This window comes from Bubalus kerabau, chromosome 12, assembly GCF_029407905.1.
Source record: "Bubalus kerabau isolate K-KA32 ecotype Philippines breed swamp buffalo chromosome 12, PCC_UOA_SB_1v2, whole genome shotgun sequence".
NCBI lineage: Eukaryota > Metazoa > Chordata > Mammalia > Artiodactyla > Bovidae > Bubalus > Bubalus kerabau.
Genome location: NC_073635.1, coordinates 22,079,411 through 22,101,588, shown reverse-complemented (window position 1 = coordinate 22,101,588; position 22,178 = coordinate 22,079,411). Strand labels below are relative to the sequence as shown.

At 41.5% G+C, this 22,178-nt stretch overlaps 1 protein-coding gene across 3 annotated transcripts in view; it reads left to right on the top strand.

Annotated features, from left to right (window-relative positions):
- NEK5 (NIMA related kinase 5) overlaps nt 1-17,897 on the top strand; it is a 62,933-nt gene extending 45,036 nt beyond the window's left edge. For all 3 annotated transcript variants that reach the window (XM_055542245.1, XM_055542244.1, XM_055542243.1), the window contains 5 exons: nt 2,818-2,944; nt 7,675-7,809; nt 9,732-9,869; nt 16,549-16,645; nt 17,303-17,897. In XM_055542245.1, coding sequence (XP_055398220.1) covers nt 2,818-2,944; nt 7,675-7,809; nt 9,732-9,869; nt 16,549-16,645; nt 17,303-17,573 — 768 coding nt within the window. In that variant the 3' untranslated portion in view covers nt 17,574-17,897. The remainder of the gene's footprint in view (nt 1-2,817; nt 2,945-7,674; nt 7,810-9,731; nt 9,870-16,548; nt 16,646-17,302) is intronic.
- Nucleotides 17,898-22,178: the final 4,281 nt, after the last annotated feature.

The following is a 22,178-nucleotide window of genomic DNA, read 5'->3' as shown; positions in this document are numbered from 1 at the left end:
TTATTTTAGAATAAAATTATAGAATCTTACAGAGTATTTAGAATCATACAGAGTATTTTCACTGCCCTAAAAATCCTCTGTGCTCCAGTAAGTTTTGAGATTTTACCAGCATTTTGCTACATAAAGACTTCAGTGGATACCGGGATCCAGCCCCAATTGGACCAGGGATTCCCTCGGGAGGACGGCGTTGGCGATTAAAGAATAGATAAAAGGAGAAAGAGACAGAGGCTTGACCTGACTGGTTTACGTGGGAAACTAATAAAGTTCATGGCACCGAACTTGCTCTGACTATGGAGGCCGCAGGTGCCCTCTCAAATAGCTGAAGGTGCCCCACCTTGGGCGCCTTCTTGAGTGTGTCTTAGAAGCCCAGGCAAATAAGTAGTCTCAGAGGACCCCCATGCTCCAATTACTTTGGCCTTAAAAAATAGAGAAGAAAAGGAGAGAAAAGGAAGCAAGAAAGAACGACACGGGGAGACCAAGCTTGATGAGCAAGGCCCACACTTTATTTTCCAAAGTACTTTTTATACCTTAAGTTGTGCATAAAGGATAATGGGTGGGGGTAGAGTCATGCACGGAGAAGGCAATGGCACCCCACTCCAGTACTCTTGCCTGGAAAATCCCATGGATGGAGGAGCCTGGTAGGCTGTAGTCCATGGGGTCGCTAAGAGTTGGACACAACTGAGCAACTTCACTTTCACTTTTCACTTTCATGCATTGGAGAAGGAAATGGCAACCCACTCCAGTGTTCTTGCCTGGAGAATCCCAGGGATGGGGGAGCCTGGTGGGCTTCCGTCTATGGGGTCGCACAGAGTTGGACACGACTGAAGCGACTTAGCAGCAGAGTCATGCAAGGTCAGCAGTCCTTGATCCTTATCGAAGCCAGGCTTTCTTTCTGCAAACTTATCATATGGAAAAGCTTTAGGTGATTTACGTCATCTTCTGGCCAGGAGGCCTGTTAACATTTTATGACCCTTTCTTCAGAAAACTTATTTTTCTTTAAAGGTGATTATTCTAAAGTCTGGCGCCACTCTCCGAAAGCATTAGATAAAGTTGCATTCCTATAGGGCAAAAGTGTGGTGGGCTATAACAAGAAAAGAATTAACTCAAGGGTCCAAGGTTACAAACATTAAAGCTACTACTTACATTTCTATATACCAACTATATTGATCAATACACTCCCAGGGACACAGTAGGTAAGGGATATAGAAACTTGGCAGCAAGCATTAGCTCAACAAAGAAATCCTCTACTAGTTCTATTCTAACAATTTTAACTCTCTGAGAAGCTCTGCATTGTTAGAATATCTTAAGCTTCCTGTGCGGCTCGTGGCTGGGGGGCTGTGAACAATCACATGCGTAGCTGCAGGAATCTGAACAAACCTGTCAGGCAAGCTAGAAAGTCATCAGAGGGGTTTGAATTGAAACACTCCTATTATGCCCAGGAGACTTATTAACTAGAGCTCTAAGTTGATTTTCTTCAGAGAAGGGTGGTCAGGGATAGCCCCCTGTTAATGTCAGGGGAGTTGGTAAAGTCATAAAATAGTAAAACAGACAGATTCTGGTTTTGGGGTACACACTCGGGCAGATCCAGGGGGGCACCCCTCGAGCTCTGACTTGCCTTGCCCATCAGAGCTCTCCTGCATGACCTTGTCACAGGTGGGGACTCCTGTGCTGGCTCCCGGCAAGTGGAGTGTTGGTAGTTAGCACTTACCTCTAACCACTAGGCTCTAAGTATCCCAGAGCTGTGAGTACCAGAGGGATTAGCTCTGGGGACCCAGGGTCTGAGTTGGAAGCTGAGGACTGGTCCCTCCAGTGCTTCTGTGAAATGAGGTGCTGAAGTTGGCTTCCCTGATGGCTCAGATGGTAAAGAACCTGCTTGAAATGCAGGAGACCAGGGTTCGATCCCTGGGTCAGGAAGATCGCCTGGAGGAGATGTGGCAACCCACTCCAGTATTCTTGCCTGGAGAATCCCATGGTCAGAGGAGCCTGGCAGGCTATTGTCCATGGAGTTGCAAAGAGTCAGACATGACTGAGCGACTAACACTTTCAAAGTTGGCCTTCTAGAAAAAAGAATGGAGTCCCAAAAGTTTTATGTACCAATTTGTTCATCCTTTGCTCTTCTTTACTTTGATATGCTTGAAACAGAGTGATCATTTTAATATTAATAATGGAATGTTAGGAACAATTTTAGGGACCTGATTGGCAATGTTAAAGCTTAAAGCAGGACGTGGATGAGCTCATCTTTAGAGTCCCATAGCATGGCACCCCACTCCAGTACTCTTGCCTGGAAAATCCCATGAACGGAGGAGCCCGGTAGGCTGCAGTCCATGGGGTCGCTCAGAGTCGGACACGACTGAGCGACTGCACTTTTCACTTTTCACCTTCATGCATTGGAGAAGGAAATGGCAACCCACTCCAGTATTCTTGCCTGGAGAATCCCAGGGATGGGGGAGCCTGGTGGGCTGCTGTCTATGGGGTCGCACAGAATTGGACATGACTGAAGTGACTTAGCAGCAGCAGCAGCAGCATGGAACAGTAGGGGGATAAGATAGAAGGCAGGACGTCTGCATCAAATTAGTTGCCACATGATCAGTGCTCATCACTGTTGACAAAGAGAAGAAATGGATAGACACATTGCTGTTTCTACCTTGTTCCAACATAGTTCCAGCTTTAAAAGCCTATTGATTCATGTAATAAACATATACTGAATACTCATTGCATGTCTTGGTAAATGCTACTCCTGGGAATACAGAATAATTTTTAAACTTTTCCCCCCAAAATGTGGCTTATTTCTCATGAAACACTGTGGAATTGCTTTAGGCAGTGGATATACTGAATGAAACTTTGACCTCTGAGGATGGCATGAAGTTCATGGAATATAAATGTATGAAGGAGCAGGAAGATTATACAGACCAAGCATTTGAAACACTCTGTTGCCCAGAAGCAGGTATGTGTCCCTTGAAGGCTGCAGATGAGAAGGTACTGTTTTATTGACAACCCATCTCGTATGCTTTCCTCACTCATCTCCAGTGACCTGACTGTCCCCTGCCCCCCACCCCTCCCTGAGCTGGGGGGAATCTGGCCTGACTCCACCCGCCGCAGAGATCACAGCCCCAGAGACCCGCCTCCTCTCTGCTCCGCACTGCTCCCTGGGCAGTTTCAGCCGCTCCCTCAGCTTCCACTCCTCCACCAGCAGCTCCACACTCATCTGCCTTTCTCAGGATCTCCTAGATGGCTCCATGGACGAGTCCCATTGTCATCTCAAACTCAGTGCATGTACGATCAATCTTCTGAGTGCTTTCTTCCCAGGGAGTCTTTATTTTGGGTGATGCCCTCACCAGGCTGACGGTCCTGCTGTCGTGCCTGGGGTGGTTTCTACTCTGAGATGTCCTGAGTCTCCCTCCTCCTCCTTCATTCTCTCTGCCCTGTCCTGTCTCAGCCGTGTATGTGGTAGGAAGTGCACGGGCTTTGGAGACAGAGTTCCAATCCCAGCTGGTATTGCTGCTTTTTGATTGTGCAGCCTTTCACATGTTACTTCAAATCTCTGAATCTCAGGCACTTCCCTGGTAGGCTAGTGGTTAAGACTCCACACTCCCGATGCAGGAGTCACAGGGTTCTATCCCTAGTAGGGGAACTAAGATCTCATTATGCTGTGTGGCCAAAAAAAAAAAATCTCTGAACCTCAGTTTCCCCTTAGGAATGAGGATACTAATGCTTGCCACACAGACTTATTGCAAAGACTAATGTGAAAATGGACGTATTAGGTGCTTAGTTTAATAGATGCTATTTCCCTAATTTTCCCTTTCCCTTCCCCTCACTCATAGGAGAGCTGCCTTACTCTCCTATGCATCCTCTTTTCTCTAGTCTTTGCCTTTCATTCTGTAAATATTGCTATAGTCATCTTGTCATATTATTATCCTACTCAAATTTTTAAAATTAATTTTTGTTGGAGTATTGTTGCATTACAATGGTGTGTTCGTATCTACTGTGCAGCAAGGCGAATCAGCTCTATGTACACGTATATCCCCTCTTTTTTGGATTTCCTTCCCATTTAGGTCACCACAGAGCACTGAGTAGAGTTCCCTGTGCTGAATTGAATAAAGATTTTTTTTTTTCCAGGTGGAAATGAGGCATTATCAAAATGAAACATGAGTAGAGTTCCCTGCTCAAATTTTGTTTTGATAATGTTTTGATAAATAGGATACAGTTCATGGCACAGAGTAACACATGTTATACTGCATGGCCTGATCCCACTCAATCACCCCCTCTTCTTGCACTGATGATGGGATCCACACAGCCTGTTGGAACCGCATCTTCTCTTACAGCTATGTGAGCATTACACAGCCTGACTCAGCTCAGTTTCCTCTTCCTAGAATAATACACTTTGCCTCTCTTCCACCTGGAAAAATCTGTATTCAGTTCAGCAGGCTTCTTACAGAGACTCCCCAGCTTCTGCCAGACTGTGCTAGGTGCAAGGGACCTCAGAGATGAGTGACACCTGACTCGGCCTTCACAATCATAGAACTGTCATGAACCAGTGAAAGGAGGCACAAAACCTGCTTTTTGAACCCCAGGACTAATTATTAGTTTGAAACTGAAAATGGTCTCAATTTAAACTGGGTTGCTGTGATTATTATGCAGGCTGAACAATTTCCCATGTGTTTATTGACCTCTGTCTTTCTCTTGTGAATTATGTGCTCATACCCTTTATCTGTTTTTCTACTGAATATGTCATTTTTTTAAATTTATAAGACTCATTTAACTAGAACCTTTGCCTGAAATACCTATTGCAAATATTTTCCCCAGTTGGTCTTTAGATCTCATTGACAGTATCAATAGCAAATATGTGTGTGAGTGTATATGTGTGTGTACTTATAACCTGGGAATAAACTCCACAAGAATCATGCAGAGCAAATGAAGGAAACTATAAAGCTTTACTGAGGTAGTTAAAGACTGAATAAATGTAGAGAAGAGTTGGACACAACTGGACAACTGAACACCACCACCAATACTGTTATATATTAGAAATATTCATTCCAAATAAATATGTGGATTTTTGGTAATTTCAATCAAAAGCACAGTAGGAGTTTTTTCTGGTGTAAAGAGATCTTGGCAGATTGCAGAATCTTGGAGATCCTTTTAAAAAAAATTTATTTATTTATGGCTGTGTCCGATCTTAGGTGTAGTTCTTGAGCTGAGTAGTTGCAGCTTGAGGGCTTAGTTGCCTCATGGCATGTGGGATCTTAATTCCTCAAACAGGGCTCATACCCCTGTCCCTTGCATTGGAAGGCAGATTCTTAACCACTGAACCACCAGGGAAGTCCCTTGGAGATTCTTAACTAGCCAAAAAAATCTAGAAAAGAGGAGCCGTGAGTGGTACTTGTCTTCCAAATATCAAACTATATTATATAAATTACAGTGATTAAAACAATATGATACTAGCAGCAAAATTTTAAAAAAATTAGTGAAAAAAGACAAAGTTTAGAAACAAATTCTAGTATGTAGCATAATTTAGCATATGCTAAAAGTCACATCATGTCAATGGGAATTAAATAAATGAATGAAATAAAAGAATTAAATAAATGCTCTAGAACTAATTGGTTAACAATTTGGGAAAATTGTGAAATCAGACTCTAGATAATGATACAAGCTAAAATCAAAGGGTTTATATGTTACAAGTGAAGCTGTATGTTAGAAAATAAAATGAAAGAAAATGTGAGTATTTTTCGAATAGGGAAGAATTTGCTCTTCAAAATACATAGGAAAAAAAAAATCACAGAATAAATTAGTAATAGATTCAACTTTAACAATGAAAGCTTTGGTAAAGCAAATATTACTAGCCCCTAGAATTGTCATTTTCAATATTTTACCTAGGGAAAATAGTCATAAATGTAAAAAATGAGTTCGTTATAATGCATTATTTATCATAGTACAAAATTCTAGCAATCTAAAAATCCAGCAAAAAAGAATTAAGTTAAAATGTATTCATAAATCGGGATACCCAGTTTGCTTTAAAATAGTGATATAGAGCAATATTTAATAATTCAGATAGGATATATTGCTAATTGGAAAGAATAAATTATAAAAGGGTATGTAGTATTTGGCCCGGGAGAAGGCAATGGCACCCCACTCCAGTACTCTTGCCTGGAAAATCCCATGGATGGAGGAGCATGGTAGGCTGCAGTCCATGGGGTCGCTAAGAGTCAGACACAACTGAGCGACTTCACTTTCACTTTTCACTTTCATGCATTGGAGAAGGAAACGGCAACCCACTCCTGTGTTCTTGCCTGGAGAATCCCAGGGACGGGGGAGCCTGGTGGGCTGCCATCTATGGGGTCGCACAGAGTTGGACACGACTGAAGCGACTTAGCAGCAGCAGCAGCAGCAGCAGTATTTGGCCCATTTTTTTGTTTCAAAACGAAGCAAAAACAAAATGCAGGAAGGAAAATTTGCAACTGTAATCGTCTTCTGGACAGTGGGATTGTGGAAATTTTGGTTTTCTTCTTTATTTATCTGATCTCCAAATTTCCTATAATGAAACATAGCAACAAGTTTTCTAAAAACCATGTTACTTTTGAAATTAAGGTAGGGGACTTGGCTGCTGGTCCAGTGGTTAAGAATATGGGCTTATACTGCAGGGAGCACAGGTTCAACCCCTAGTTGGGGAACTAAGGTCCCGAATGCCACAGTGTGGCCAACAAATAAAGTAAGGTAATGGAACAGTTGCATTTCCGTGGAAACTACTAAAGTTCACATAATGCCTCAAGAATTTGTTCATTCAGTGCTGTTAATATTTCTTTAGCATTAAATCAATCAAATGTTAATAATAAAAATGAAACAATTTTAAACCTGTTTATAACTTCAGAACTTAAAAGTTCAGTGGCCTGAAGTAACAAATACCATAAACTTGATGGCTTATTAACAACATTTATTCAATATTTCACACATTTCTGGAGGCTGGAAAGTCCAAGATCCTGATGCTGGTAGATTCAGGGTCTGGTGAGGGCCTAATTCCATCTTTTTGCTGTGTCCTCACAAACCAGTCAATCCTAAAGGAAATCAGTCCTGAATATTCATTGGAAGGACTGACGCAGAAGCTGAAGCTCCTATACTTTGACCACCTGATGCGAAGAGCCGATTCATTGGAAAAGACCCTGATGCTGGGAAAGATTGAAGGCAGGAAGAGAAGGGGACGACAGAGGATGAGATGGTTGGATGGCGTCACCAACTCAGTGGGCATGAATTTGAGCAAACTCCAGGAGATAGTGAAAGACAGGGAAGCCTGGTTTGCTGCAGTCCATGGGGTCGCTGACAGGACTCACCGACTGAACAACAGCCCTTAGTGGAAAAGACGAGGGAGCTCTCTGGGGTGTCTTTCATAAGAGCATTACTCATATTCATGAGGCTTCACCCTCATGACCTAATCACCTCCCCGCAGTCCCTCCTCCTAGTACCATCACCTTGGGCATGAGGTTTGGACATCTGAATTGGTGGTGGGGGAGGGGCAGGGAGGGATGGCATGCAAACATTCAGTCCATAATAATCTGTATTAGAAGGATGGTGGTGACCTGTTTTTGAATGTGCCAGCTGATGGATTCCAGGTTTCCTAAGAACCATTTGGTGCTATTAGTCACACTTTGCTGCTTTGAGATGAACGAGTTATTTTCTTATACCCAGAGTTGTGCATTCCGGATGCCACTGCTGCACAGCACAGGAGACAGTGGGCCCCAGGAGCTCCTCAGACTCTGCTGCAAATCATGGCCTCGGCCGATGTCACCTCCACCTGCTCCACCTGCTCCACCATGCCTGAGGGTGAGGCTGACATCAGTGGCTTAAATCATCAGCAAGAGGAGAGAGAGGCCCCAGACACAGCTGTGTTCACCCCAAATGCCAGTGCTCACTCTGACCTGATAGTTCTCACTTTTCAGTATAGTCCCTATAAGAATGAAAGAAAGAAAAGTTGCTCAGTAGTGTCTGACTCTTTGCAACCCCATGGACTGTAGCCTACCAGGGTCCTCTGTCCATGGGATTCTCCAGGCAAGAATACTGTAATGGGTTGCCATTTCCTTCTCCAGGGCATCTTCCCAACCCAGGGATCGAACCTGGGTCTCCCGCTTTGCGGGCAGACGCTTTACCATCTGAGCCACCAGGGAAGCCCTATAGTCTCTATGCTGCTGCTGCTGCTGCTGCTAAGTTGCTTCAGTCGTGTCTGACTCTGCGACCCCACAGAGAGCAGCCCACCAGGCTCCCCTGTCCCTGGGATTCTCCAGGCAAGAACACTGGAGTGGGTTGCCATTTCCTTCTCCAATGCAGGAAAGTGAAAAGTGAAAGTGAAGTTACTCAGTTGTGTCCGACTCTCAGCCCCTATAGATTTGTATCAAATACTTGTCAAAAGATACTGTTTTAGATTAGGCTTGTGGCTCAGATGGTAAAGAATCTGCCTGCAATGCAGGAGACCCAGGTCTGATCCTGGGGTCGGGAAGATCCCCTGGAGAAGGAAATAGCAACCCACTCCAGTATTCTTGCCTGGAGAATCCCATAGACGGAGGAGCCTGGCGGGCTACAGTCCACGGGACTGCAAAGAGCCAGACACGACTGAGCAACCAACGCTTCCACTTCCTACCCCTGCAGAGACTTGCCTACTAATTATTCTAGACAATTGACCACTGTAGCTGTGAGAATGTAAGGGAGGAAAGATCCAGGCTCCCACCTCCCTCGCAAGGAGGGGCAGGTGGCTTCATTTGCTTTCCTGTGCTAGCCCAATAACTCTCTTGCAATGTCTGGAGGGTCATTTTTTTCATCAGTAACATCAGAATTGAAATATTAGCTATCCCACAAGATTTAGAGAGTTAGTGCAAAGATACGCATTAAATTGCTTTATAAGCCAATGTACTATTTCAGTGTTGGGACTGTTTAGAATATGATGGTATTTTCAACCTAAATTCTTTTGTTTACATCTGAGCTTCTGGCATAGTCTTTCCTCATCAGAGAGTCCCTGCAATACCTGGGTGTGATCTTACAGGTGGTGATTTTTATTGCTAATTTCCTATGTTCTTGATAACGTGGGGCCGTGTGTGCTAAGTCACTTCAGTGGTGTCTGACTCTTTGCGATCCTATGGACTGTAGCCTGCCAGGCTCCTCTGTCTATGGGATTCTCTAGGAAAGAATACTGGAGTGGGTTGCCTTTCTCTCCTCCGGGGGATCTTCCTGACCCAGGAATCAAGCTTGCTTACATCTCCTACATTGCAGGCAGGTTCTTTATCTCTAGCATCACCTGGGAAGCCCTCATGGGGCTGAGGGAGAGCTAAAATTTATGTCCATCTTATAAGTTGAAGTCTGTAAGTATATTACTGAAGTTAGTAATTAAAAGTGTTTGAATGGACCCATATTTATACTCTTACAAAATATATCATTAAATTTACAGAAAAGGGCTTGCAAACATAATACAATTTAATCCATCCCAAACCAGTGAAACAATAAGAAGGGAAACTGAATTTAAAATAAACGATAGAACAGAAATGTCAACATACCAAAATAGCCAGTTTGCAAAGCAAAAAATGACTCTCCTGCCCAATAGCTCTGTGACAATCATATTGTCACTGAACTTTTCTTAGCTTCTTTACTCATAAAATGAGGGGTGGGATTAGGTTATCTCCAAGGTTCTTGCAGTCTGTGATTTTAAAAACTCCATTGAAGAAGCATTTTTATTGTCACTAATCCAGTCTCCTTTTCAGATGGCCTAGTGATTGAGATTGAAGGCGGTCCAGAAACCAGGAGACGGTGGCAGCGAGAAGCACCGGAAACTTTACTGAGTGTTTTGGCAGCAGCACAGCTAACCAGGAGCTCGCTTTCTGCCAACGATGGAGAATGTGGTATGTAGTTTACTTTTAAGTACATCCCCAACCCCCTGCAGAATTTTGTCAGACATGTAAATACAGGACAGGGATAAGAATAGCCTGGAGAGAGAATGGAGAGGGTGTCAAAGCCTTTTCAGAAGCTGATTTACTTTGTCCAAGCCTGTTCCAGATGCATTAATGAAAGACTTGAACTTCTGAAAAAAGTGGAATCATTTTCTGTAACGGGATCAGTTGATGAGTGATGAAAATTAGGTAGGAAGGGCAGGTGGTAGATGATGAGCTAGGGCTTAGCTGTACTTGACAGAGTCCATTTAATCTGACAGCTATTCAGCAGACTCAAATTACCATGCAGTGGGAAGTAAAATACATCTTAATATAGTTTTTTTGGCTTTGGGGATTTTTTTTTTTTTTGCCTCTAACTTTTAGCAAGATTATGCTTGTGTTGGCTTCAGAAGTTGTTGTTTTCTAAAGGTTGAGGGAATTTGCATCCCAGTGAGGATCTGGTGTGAACTGCCAGGAGAAAAGCCATCTGGGACAGGCAGGTATCAAACAAAGAACACCTGCCCAGGCGGGGCTTTGGGGCTTCAGAGATGCGAGGCTGAGGGGGCAGGGGAGCCTGGGTACCAACCTGAGAGTAATGGAGGCTGATGAGTGCTTAAAAAGCGAAAGAACAACAGGAAAGTATATTGAGAATAATGCAAGAGGCATAGCTGACTGTTTCTGAAGAGTGAGTCTGCCAGTGTGTGAAGTGCAAGAAAAGGGGAATCTCTGTGAAAGGTGAGTCTTAAAGAATGGACGGTATTTTATTGTCGAAGGAACGTTTCAGGTGGGAAGGATTTGCAGATCCACCTACCTGAGAGACTGAGAAAGACAGTATAACTAAAATCTAGGAGCAGTAGAATGGGCCAGGGTCCCTGAGTAGTTGGAGTCCTTCGATATTATGACTTATCTCAGCTGCCACACTTAAAACTCAAGGCTTGGGTGGAGGGGGTGGGGAGAGAGAGAAGAAAATGGTTCTCTGTCTTCAAGGCTTTCTTTATAGTAACTTCAAATCACAGGCTGCAGTCTGATTGCTGGTCAGCTTCCTCCCCTTCTATCCTGGGATAAAGGGATTGTCTGTAAGATGGGGCTGGAGGCTGGGGGGTTGGGAGGAAGCTTGGGCTGGCCTGGATTAGACTGGAGGCCAAGGGCTGGGGTCCCAGACCAGGGAGGATGCAGGTGCCCATCTTTCAGGACACTGATGGCGACATGCTGGTGGTGATGATTTGTCTTCTTACATTTGCTCCTGTGATTCTTTGAAAGAATCATAGAAAACTCTTCATATGATCTTGCATGCCACATGAATTTATTCATGAACTTACTGTATTTTTGCATGGACAGCTTTACATTAGGCACATATGAATAATTGATCCAACAAGTGGGAGGCAAGATAGGAACTTGCCTCTCAGGTGGCATTGAAAGCAAAGCGTGGATATTTTGTAACCTGTTAAGGGTGTAGGTGCCCCCGCCCACTCCAACTGTGCTTTTTCTTTTAATATTTGTTTTTTTATTTGGCTGCACCAGGTCTTGATTTTGCCATGCAGGATCTTTAGCTGCAGCATGCAAGCTCTTAGTTGCAGCACGTGGGATTTAGTTCCCTGAGCTGGGATCAAATCTGGGCCACCTGCACTGGGACCGCAGAAGGCTTAGCCACTGGGCCACCAGGGAAGTCCCTGGCTGGACTTCTCACTGGTCTTTCAGCCTCTAACTCTGTGGTTGGCCTCACCTCATCTTTCCTGTCCCAGTAGCAAGCTTGACTTCCTATCTCTGGTCATATTTCTTTAGCTATCCCTCTGCACCTGGGATTTCCCTGGTGACTTAGCAGTAAAGGATTCTCCTGCAGTGCAAGAGACACAGGAGACATGAGTTGTATCCCTGGGTCAGAAGATCCCCTGGAGGAGGAAATGGCAACTCACTCGTTTTCTTGCCTGAAAAAATACCATGGACAGAGGAGCCTGGTGGACTATGATTCATGCATGGGGTCATAAAGAGTCTATCACAACTGAGTGACTAAGCATGCACACGCACAGTGCACCCCTGCCAGATGATATTGACACTAAAAAGGACCAAGTCTTTCCTCTGCTTTAAATCCTGCAAAAGATTCTCCCTCACCCTCCAGAGAAAACCCAGATTCTGCAGACTCTAAGCACCTTTAAGACCAAATGGCCCCTCCCAACGAACGTCAGAGCCCCTGGCACTTCTCTTCAACTATTCTTCCTTCTGTTTAGAATGCAAGCCTTCCTCCCTTTGCCAAAGTAGTTCTCCCTTAAGATTCCTCTCTGATGGAACTCCTGCTCACTTCTGTAGCAATGTTTTATCAGCAGTTACCCTTCCCTCCATACTTTTCCCTGTACTGCCAGAACAGAGCTGGCAAAAGTGTCTGGAATATAGAAGATTCTTAATAAATTAATAATTTGGATGAATGAGTTCAAGAGCCTGTAACTTGATTGACATGCTTCCCTTTAATCCAAAAAATTCTACTAAGCTTTCTCTAACTCCTCAAATTTGTCTACTGTCTCTCTGACTTTTCTGTTAGCTACCTCTGACAGTTTCACATTCATTCGGTGTCACACTGAAATTCATGCACACTCAAATATTGGTTAAGTGCATGAAATACTTTTCCTTATTATATTTATTATGTAAATTCAGGCCATAAGAAGATGTAGTAGTGATTTTATTTGAATTTTTATTGATTTCTATGACAAACCTGGACCTCAGCTAAACTACTGCCTGTGTACCGCTGACAGGCAACCACTGTTTTATTTTTTTTAATATTTTAAAATCTTTTTTTTTTTTCTTTTGTCTGGCTGGGTTTTAGTTCCATCTTGCAGGATCTAGTTCCCTGACCAGGGATTGGATCCGGGTTCCCTGCACTGGGAGCACAGAGTCTTAACCACTGGACCACCAGGGAAGTCTTAGGTAACCACTGGTTTAAGTGCTTGAGAAAACATCGGGGCATGTCTCCTTTGTATTCATCTGAGTTTGGGTTCCCTGCTTCGTATCCCACAAGACACTAATTCTCTGATCATAAAAATCAAGTTCATGCTAATTTTCTGTTTAATAGCTTTCTTCCTCCCTAGGCTGTAAGCTTCTGAGGGCTTTGTCTTGATCACCACCCCACTCCGACTCTCTATCCGTGGTGCCTGCTATCATGTCCAGAATGTAGTAGGTGACCATGTCTCTGTGAATGAGAATACAGTCACAGCATAGTTTTTACTATCACTTTATGTAAAGGCATGGGTTTGCCAATGGCCATATTGCTATCAAGCTGGATAAGGAAATTACAACATTAAAAATTATTCTTACGGTTCTGTAGACTCTTTATGAAGACTGTCTGCGTGTGTAAATTCTAATAACTTTGATTACATGTGTAATAGACACAATTTATAAAGTCATTTAAGGATTCGTTGTCATACATTTAACTGCGATTCATATATCCTCTGTCATATCTTTAGCTTAAACATCCAGTTTCTTGAAAATAAACTTTGATGCATCTTGTTCTAAATTCCATTTAAAAGTGAAAGATTATCAAATACATGTTTAATTAGTCCTAATTTATTTAATTTGTTTTTAATTGGAGGATAATTACTTTACAATGTTGTGTTGATTTGTGCCCTATCACAACATAAAAGGATACATATATCCCCTCCTTCTTGAACCTCCCTCCCAACCCCCAACCCATCCCACCCGTCTAGGTTGACCCCGAGCACCAGGTTGAGCTCCCTGTGCTAAGCAGCAACTTCCCACTAGCTGTTGTACATATGATAATATATATGTTTCAGTGCTTCGCTCTCAATTTATCTCTCCCTCGCCTTCCCCCACTGGGACCACAAGTCTGTTCTCTATGTCTCCATGTCCTAATTTTGAAAATTTAAAATAGTTAAGACTTTATAAAATCCTTTTAAATGAATCTTACTAGTAAAAACTACACTGTTTTAAGGAGGATAAGCATTTTTTTTAACATGTGCATAATTAATTCAGGTCAGTAATTTTGTGTATAGTTTAGCCACTCCAAGGGCATCCTTGGTGGGAAGGTAACCTCTGTTTTTCTTGCGTCAGTTTTCAGGCTACACAGTTGCCTTGGTAACATCATAGTTGCACATCTTGATAACAGCTGATTTACATTTCTGTAGTTAGCCTTTCATTCTTTCTTCTATCCTGTTAAACAAAAATAAGAGCCTCCTAAAACTGCCTTCTTGAGACAGGAAAGTAAAAATAAAGCTATCAGATTCCCATACCAAGAAGAATACTCTGTTTTAGTAGCCAGACTAACTCATAAATGAGATATATGAATCTACTTCATATATATGAATATATGAATCTACTTATTTAATGCACTTTTGGAAGTGATACGAGCCATGATTTGGGATGAACTGTGTTCATTAAAAATAGGTAAATATTTAATTACTGTGTGGTGAAATTTCAACTTGTGAGCGTATACATGGGTTGTCATGTAAAAGTTTACAAAAATATCTCTGCTTTTAATTCCACCTTGTATTTTCATTTTTATGAATATACCAGAGTGACATAAGATTAAAAATGTGTGCTTATATAGTAGCAGTATAGTGTTAGTTGCTCACTCATGTCCGACTCTTTGTCGCCCCCAAGGACTATAGCCTGTATAGCCTGCCAGGCTCCTCTGTGCATGGGATTCTCCAGGCAAGAATACTGGAGTGGGTTGCCATTCTCTTCTCCAGATGTGTGCTTAAGAAAGACTAAAAGAGTTCTTATAGTAATTTATATTTATAAATTTTAAGGGCTAAGAAAACATTGTGCCATTTTATTGGGAATGTTTTCTTTGTTATTGGTGTATAAAATAAGTGTACCTTACAATCATTGAAATCTTAGAGCTGTTGAGGGGATGCTTGTTCCTGTAAAGAAATGAAATATTTTACTATCTTCAGTCTGATCTTTTCCCCAAGAGGAACAAAAGTACACTTTAAATAACAACAATGAATTCACCCCCTCACCTCCACCCTCACCAAAAAAAAGATAAAGTTGTGGGTATGTGCTTTGGGTTTTCCCTGCAGACATCAGTGATTTACTCTAACAATAAGCTGAATACTGTGTATACAACTAATCTCAAAAATATACAAGCAACTCCTGTAGCTCAATTCCAGAAAAATAAACGACCCAATCAAAAAATGGGCCAAAGAACTAAATAGACATTTCTCCAAAGAAAACATACAGATGGCTAACATACACATGAAAAGATGCTCAACATCACTCATTATCAGAGAAATGCAAATCAAAACCACAATGAGGTACCATTTCACGCCAGTCAGAATGGCTGTGATCCAAAAGTCTACAAGCAATAAATGCTGGAGAGGGTGTGGAGAAAAGGGAACCCTCTTACACTGTTGGTGGGAATGCAAACTAGTACAGCCACTATGGAGAACAGTGTGGAGATTCCTTAAAAAACTGGAAATAGACCTGCCTTATGACCCAGCAATCCCACTGCTGGGCATACACACTGAGGAAACCAGAATTTAGAGAGACACGTGTACCCCACTGTTCATCGCAGCACTGTTTATAATAGCCAGGACATGGAAGCAACCTAGATGTCCATCAGCATTTGAATGGATAAGAAAGCTGTGGTACATATACACAAAGGAGTATTACTCAGCCATTAAAAAGAATACATTTGAATCAGTTCTAATGAGGTGGATGAAACTGGAACCTATTATACAGAGTGAAGTAAGCCAGAAAGAAAAACACCAATACAGTATACTAATGCATATATATGGAATTCAGAAAGATGGTAACAACAACCCTGTAAGTGAGACACCAAAAGAAACACAGATGTACAGAACAGTCTTTTGGACTCTGTGGGAGAGGGCGAGGGTGGGATGATTTGGGAGAATGGCATTGAAACATGTATAATATCATATATGAAACGAATCGCCAGTCCAGGTTCGAGCAGGATACAGGATGCTTGGGGCTGGTGCAGTGGGATGAACCAGAGGGATGGTATGGGGAGGGAGGAGGGAGGGGGGTTCAGGATGGGGAACACGTGTATACCTGTGGCGGATTCATGTTGATGTATGGCAAAACCAATACAATATTGTAAAGTAAAACAAAACAAAACAAAAAAACAGTGAAGGTGGTCCAATAATGTTAGCAGGCTTCCCAGGTGGCGCTCGTGGTGAAGAATCTGCCTGCCCATGCAGGAGATGCAGTAGACAGGGGTTTGATCCCTGGGTTGGAGAGATGCCCTGGAGCAGGCAATGGGAACCCACTCCAGTATTCTTCCCTGAAAAATTTTGTGGGCAGAGGACCTTGATGGGCTACAGTCCATGGGGCTGCAAAGAATCAGACATGATTGAGCACAAATAATGTTGGCAAGTCTTACATTTTTACAAGATCTCCTTAAATTTTCTATACAATCAAAGCTTCTACCCTGAAAGTGGGGTTAGTTTGTGTCTTCATCTCTGATCATTATTCCTTTCACTTCCTTTTTCTTCTCTTGTTGTGTTGCCTACTACTTTCAGTACAACGTGGAATAGTTGCTGTCCATTGTTATCTTATTCTCTGCTTTAATGGAATTATTCAAAGGTTTTACCATTGTGGCTGATTTCAATATAGAACTCTACGTGCATGCCCCTCATGAGGTGTACAGCCTGGGATGCTTTAATCTCTGTCATTTATTTAACAGTGGGACCACTGAAAGAAGATAAGGGGAAGGTGGAAGTGGCCTCTGACATTGAAATAGATGCAGAACAACCAGATCCAAGATCTGATGACGATGATACGTAAGTAGATCATTCACAGAGGCCTACAAAGCACAGAATATAGTAAAAATGGTAAAAAGTTAAAATGCTGCTGTCGAGGCATCAAAGATGGCCTCAAAGACCCAGCTGAGACCAGTGTGTGTGTGTGCGCGCGTGTGAGTTGCTCAGTCGTGTCCAATTTCTACCCTTTCAGAAAGGGTGGGTCTCTGGGTAGTAGCTGTGAGACCCTGGGCACTTTTTCAAAATCTCTTTGAGCCCAGCTTCTTTGTAAATTGATGATGATAATGTCTACCTCAAGTATTATTATTAGAGACACAGTACATGTGAAGTGCTTTAGGGCAGTGACTGGCATATAGGAAGTGCTCAATATATGGCAGACATTTCGTTATCTTTTTTCTCTTCCTGCCTCTTCTTTTAAACGTTAAGAGTTTAATAGATATTAATAAATATCATAAAGGTTGTAGAACACAGTTCCAGCTTAACAAAATATTGATTCTCCCAACACTGGATGTTAATCATCCTAAGAAAAACCAGACTGATAAATAATTTATTACCTGGGTGAAAAAGCAACTTTAATATTGCTCAGTTGGGGAGTGGGGCTTAAGAAGGGACACATTTTCACATCTTCATCAGTGTTTTGATACCACAAAGTGTATTTTTACTGTTTTATTATTTCAGAAATTTTGAAGAATCTGAAGATGAATTGAGAAATGAAGTAGTAGAATCTCTGGAAAAACTGGCTACTTTCAATGAGGCAGAAAAAAGAGAAGAGGTTTCTAGTTCTTCTAAAGATGCTGGAAACTTAGAAGAAACAGAGGGGATAGGCATGCAGAAATATTCAGAATTAAATGAAGGTTTGGAGAGTATTTTTATTCCATCTGATGACAAAATGTGTATTGGTGATGAAGATCAAGGAGCATCAACCAACAGTCAAAATATTCAACTGTGATTGCTGAACTTTTTCTTAAATGATGTTTGTATGTGTTATAGTATTTCTTTGGGAACAAGTCATAAATATTCATTTATTGTAAGGGTTTTCCAGTAATCCCAAGGCTTTATTAGTTTTTCTCTCAATTTAGACAGTGGGACTAACTTTTGAATGTAGAAATTCTTATTTTTACTTTAACATTTCTATTAAGAAATCTTTCAGATTATGTATGTGGTCGGCATAGTAACGTGACTCCCCCCACCCCAAGCACACCCAAAGATGTGAATATATTTTTACCTGGCAAAGGGGAATTAACATTGCAGGTGGAATTAAGATTCCTAACCAGCTAACCTTAAATAGGGAGGTTATCTTGGATTATTCAGATGGGCTCAGTGTCAGCACAAGAGTCTCTGAAGATGGAAGAGAAAGCGAACCAGAGAGGTGGCAGCTGAGGGGGTTCAGCTCAATCCTGACAGCTTTGAAGATGGAGGAAGGGGCCTCAAGCCAAGGAATGCAGGCAGCCTCTCTCTAGACGCTGGAAAAGCTTTCACCCCAAAAGCCTGCCAAAGGAATGCAGCCTTACCAACACCTTGATTTTAGCCTCATTAAATTTTGAACTGTGGTGTTGGAGAAGACTCTTGCGAGGCCCTTGGACTGCAAGGAGATCCAACCAGTCCATTCTAAAGGAGATCAGCCCTGGGTGTGCTTTGGAAGGAATGATGCTAAAGCTCAAACTCCAGTACTTTGGCCACCTCATGGGAAGAGTTGACTCCTTGGAAAAGACTGATGCTGGGAGGGATTGGGGGCAGGAGGAGAAGGGGACAACAGAGGATGAGATGGCTGGATGGCATCACCAACTCAATGGACGTGAGTCTGAGTGAACTCCAGGAGTTGGTGATGAACAGGGAAACCTGGTGTGCTGCAATTCATGGGGTCACAAAGAGTCTGACACGAGTGAGCGACTGAACTGAACTGAAATCCATTTTAGACTTCTGACCAATGGAACTATAATACATTTTTTTTGTTGTTTTAACTAAGTTTGTGGTCATTTGTTGTTAGTGATAGAAAACTAATATACAAACTCATTCATTTAAAATAATCTGTTATTTTATAAAACCATGATTTCTGACATTTCTTAGGGTATACTGAAGATGCTTTTTTGAAGCTGATGTTGACACTGATGGAAGTAACTGAGCAAGGAGAGGAATTGTGTACCAAATAATCATTATAGTGTCTCACTGAATTATTTTCTAATAGTTTCAAATGTATAAACTTCTGGAAGGCAGGGACTATATCTGGTCTTTATTTCTCATGATGGTCTTTTTTATATATAGTGGTTAGCCCAGTGCCAGAAATGTTTAATTGAAAAAACTAATACAATTTCTTACTAAGACTGTAAGCTCTTTGAGACAGGAACCTAGACTTCAACTTTTTTTTGTATTAATTATAACAATCCCAGTGTTGAACATGTCTGGAGCTTAGTAGATAGTCTGATTTATTGTATCTGCTGTTATGAAGAACAGAGTGGTTATAGCTAAGTGGTAGACTCCTGACCGTAATATCTGGTCTTTAATGAAAGTAAAACTAAAATGGCACATTGATACATTGCCGAACCAAGAACTATTGATCAGACCTGCATGTCTTCAGAATCGTTAGAAAATTCATGTGTCTCGGTAACTATGTATGAATCTATCAACTTGATCATTCTTTAAATGATACCAAGAAGTATATCAACCCTTAACTTCCCTTCTAAGTGTCTTGTAATAGTTATGTGTGATCCAAGTGAGCAGACAGCAGTAGACTACTGGAACTGATGCTTCTCTAAAGCCAAGGGCGGCCTTAATTAGGGTGGGTAATTAAGGTAAGAAAGAGGGTAAGAATCAGCAGAAGAGTGGAGATGAAGGGTAAATCATAGGGGCATAATTTGACTCTAGAAATATGCACAGCTTCTTGCTGTGGTTTAATGGATGTAACTTAAATTTTTTTTTTTTTTTTTACTATAGTTGCTTTACAATGTTGTGTTAGTTTCTGCTGTCCAGCAAAGTCAATCAGCTATACATATACACAAATCCACTCTTTTTAAGATTTTTTTCCCATATAGGTCATTGTAGAGTACTGAGTAGAGTTCCCTGTGCTATACGGTAGGTTCTCATTAGTTATCTGTATTTCATATACAGTGGTGTGGAAAGTAACTTTTTCATTGTACCCATTGACAGATTTAGCAGACACACTTTCACTTATTTATTCATATCATAGTTCTGGAGTCTAGGTACATTTGTATAATTAAATACACAAATATTCTGAAAGCACTGATCATCACACTGGCCCCTATCTCATAATTTTGTCTAGAATATGACTTTGGAAATTATCCTGGAAATTATTAAAGTGTATGAAGCTCTGCAGTATTTTACAGGTCTGAAATAGTCATTAAAAAAATCTATTAAACCTGACAACCTACTTTTCTTGTGGGCACATGAGACAAAGATAGTTTTTGTTTTGCCTTTAAAAACTTTTTTTCTTTAAAAAATATTCTTGGCATGGGTACTTGGAAATAGTGGTGGTAGTTTATTTGCTAAGTTGTGTCTGACTCTTGCAACCCCATGGACTGTTCCTCTCTGTCCATGGGATTCTTCAGCCAAGAATACTGGAGTGGGCTGCCATTTCAGTAGGTAATAAAGAATTCACAACTAAGAGACTATGTGAGGGGTGGGAGACTATGTGAACTGGGAGACTATAAAGGCGCCATACTGGGAAAAGTAATAAAACCACTTCTTTCAATCATATTTAGATACAGATAGATTTTTTATCTATTAAATCCATATCATATTTACGATACAACTAGATTACTATACAAAGAATATGTAAATCTAGTTTATTATGCACAACTAGAAATGAAATGTGAATCACCAGTGCTGTGGGTTCAAAACAGCATGTTTGGACCACTGAAAAGCAACATCTTATAGGAATTAAAAGTCACTCAGTTTCCCCACACAGACAGTAGCTGATACACTGCTGTGTCCTTCTTCATATCAGGTATTCAGAAACAAATGTTTAATACTGTGCTAGGAACACTGAAAGAGAACCTACTAACATATGCACATTATAGTTTCAGTGATATGTTTGTGATAAATGAAAATCATTTTGAAGAAATGAGTTTAAATAATATTTTGTGAAATTTCTTCCTTTATTACATCCTCTACTTTTGCTCTGTCCATTTTCTCTTTAGTCCCATGATTTTCCTTGGGTAGATGGGTAGGCTGAGTGGGCAATGGTCATGGATGTTATCTCAAAGAAGAACTATAAGGGAAGAAAAAGCACTGAGCTTTTTACATCCAAGTGGTAATCCTGATTTTGTCATTAACCAGCTCTGGGATGCGGACGGAACTGAAGTTCTTCACCTTGTTCCTGTGTGTAAATTTGAAAATAAGAGAAATGTGACTAGGGAATTTGTAGGGCTCCTTCCATCTCCAGTTCCAGCACAAGGCCACTCTGGTACGTCACCATCCCTGGGCTGTTTTGGTGCTTTTTGGTCTGATGACAGAAGATGGCCAGCAGACAACACATCAACGATGTAACTGGAAGGAGATAACAAAGCTGGCTGGTTCTGAGAATGGACAAGAGGCGACTGGAAACAAAAAGTTTACCTCTTTCACATGCCCCTAAGACAAAGATGTGTCAGACTGTGAAGGAGGTCAATTCACTGAACCAGAAGGAACTGACTGTGTGTGGGGCAAATGCTGAAAGTTGTAGCTCTCAATAACCATATCTGCACACACATATCTTCATTTTTCCATGCTAGTTATCAGTTATTCAGGATAGAAGTCCTGTTAAATTATACTGATTCCTAGTTACTGGCTTAGTAACAAGAATTTACCTAGGGTCATAATGCACTGATAAAGATAGGAGTACAGAAGACATTTACCACATATTGTTACCTTTAATTAAAGTAACTTTGTAATTTTTAAAGTACTTTCACATACCTTCTGTGTTTTGTGTTTTCATTACAATTATGAAAGGCAGGAGGACAGCCAATACATCTCCAGGTTACAGGGAAAGAAGCTGAGACTCAGAAAAATTAGGGAGCAGCTTTTGAGACCAAAGGTCAGATGTTTGTAGATGATGAAGCTGAGGTCAGGTCCAGCTACTCTTCCTGCTAGTCCAGTGCTCTATGCAAACTGCCACCTCGTCACCCTACAATGCATGATGCTGATTACAGAGACCGTGGGGGTGGTTCCCCATCTTACATCATCACCATCTGAAAAACAACTTATCGAGATGTTCTGACTCAGACCTCTTAAGTGACTTTAAAAAGCTGACTTCTAGCCTCTGGGATGTGAAAATGGTAAGGGATAATGAGAGGGCTGTAAAAACACACCGACAGCACTAAAGAGAAAATTATTTTCACAAGTACCTAGTGATGGACAGGGCTACTTACACGCCCAGGCACAGCCACAGAGCAACCAGTCAGCCTGTCTTTTGACTATCTGCTTTTAGAACATTATTAAGCCTGCTGAAAGTTTCTGTTCTTTTAAGAGGATCATTAGAGGTATTCAAAAAGTTTATCCACAATATTGTTTGAATTTAAATGTACCAGAATTTTTTTGTGTTCCCAACATATCAGAACAA